Source organism: Palaemon carinicauda, chromosome 31 (genome assembly GCF_036898095.1).
Source record: "Palaemon carinicauda isolate YSFRI2023 chromosome 31, ASM3689809v2, whole genome shotgun sequence".
In the NCBI taxonomy this organism is placed as follows: domain Eukaryota; kingdom Metazoa; phylum Arthropoda; class Malacostraca; order Decapoda; family Palaemonidae; genus Palaemon; species Palaemon carinicauda.
This window is the reverse complement of record NC_090755.1, coordinates 69,202,510-69,203,309: the sequence shown is the minus strand read 5'-3', so window position 1 is coordinate 69,203,309 and position 800 is coordinate 69,202,510. Positions and strand designations below refer to the sequence as shown.

At 32.4% G+C, this 800-nt stretch overlaps 1 protein-coding gene across 1 annotated transcript in view; it reads left to right on the top strand.

Annotated features, from left to right (window-relative positions):
* Positions 1-99, top strand: part of LOC137624784 (uncharacterized) — a 1,386-nt gene extending 1,287 nt beyond the window's left edge. Inside the window, exon 1 of the mRNA XM_068355736.1 lies at positions 1-99. This exon is cut by the window's left edge and continues 1,287 nt beyond it. Coding sequence (XP_068211837.1) covers positions 1-99 — 99 coding nt within the window.
* The last annotated feature ends 701 nt before the right edge of the window (positions 100-800 follow it).

Genomic DNA, 800 nt, shown 5'->3' with positions numbered 1-800 from the left:
TCAGGAAAGGAAGAATGCGGACTTGATAAAACTTCAGTCGTAGAAGGTTGTGAAACTCCAGCAGAAGATGACAAGAAAGTAGTCGTTGTGAAGGAATAAAATCAAGGAGGCGAAGGAGAACCCTCAAGAAATCTTTTGATAAGGAAGCCAAAGAAGAAGAAACCAAAATGGCACAAGGCCTCTTACTCTTGGGGCCCCCTTGGACCCATAGTCCCAGTTTTGGAAACAGACGAAAAAAAGGCTCATAACGAACGAACTGAGGAGAATATCCAAAATAATTAGGATGTCAGAAATTAGACACAGAAAAAAAAAATAAAAAATTAAAACCAAAAAAAAAAAAAAAAATTTTGTCATAGGAATATTTTTTATTTGTTTGCCAAGGGAATATATTTTTTTTTTATTTTATTTTGTGAAAGGAATATTATTTTATAACCTTTTTTAATAGGAATATATTCTTATGTTATTTTGTGGAAGGAATATTTTTTATTTCATAGCAACGTCGCATATTTTGTAAAAGGAATATACCGGTATTTTTATTTTTGTGAAAGGAATATTATTTTTTAATCTTTTAATTTTTAGGTTTAAGGATGTCAGGCTTAACTGCCTAGGCTTATGATGATTGGCTTAACTGCCTAGCATAATGATGCTTGTCTAAACTGCCTGGCATTATTTTTTTTTTTTTAGGTTTAAGGATGCCAGGCTTAACTGCCTAGGCTAAAGATGTTTACCAAAACTCCCTGGCATATTTTCTTTTCTCTTTTTTTTAGGTTTAAGGATACCAGGCTTAACTATCTAGGCTA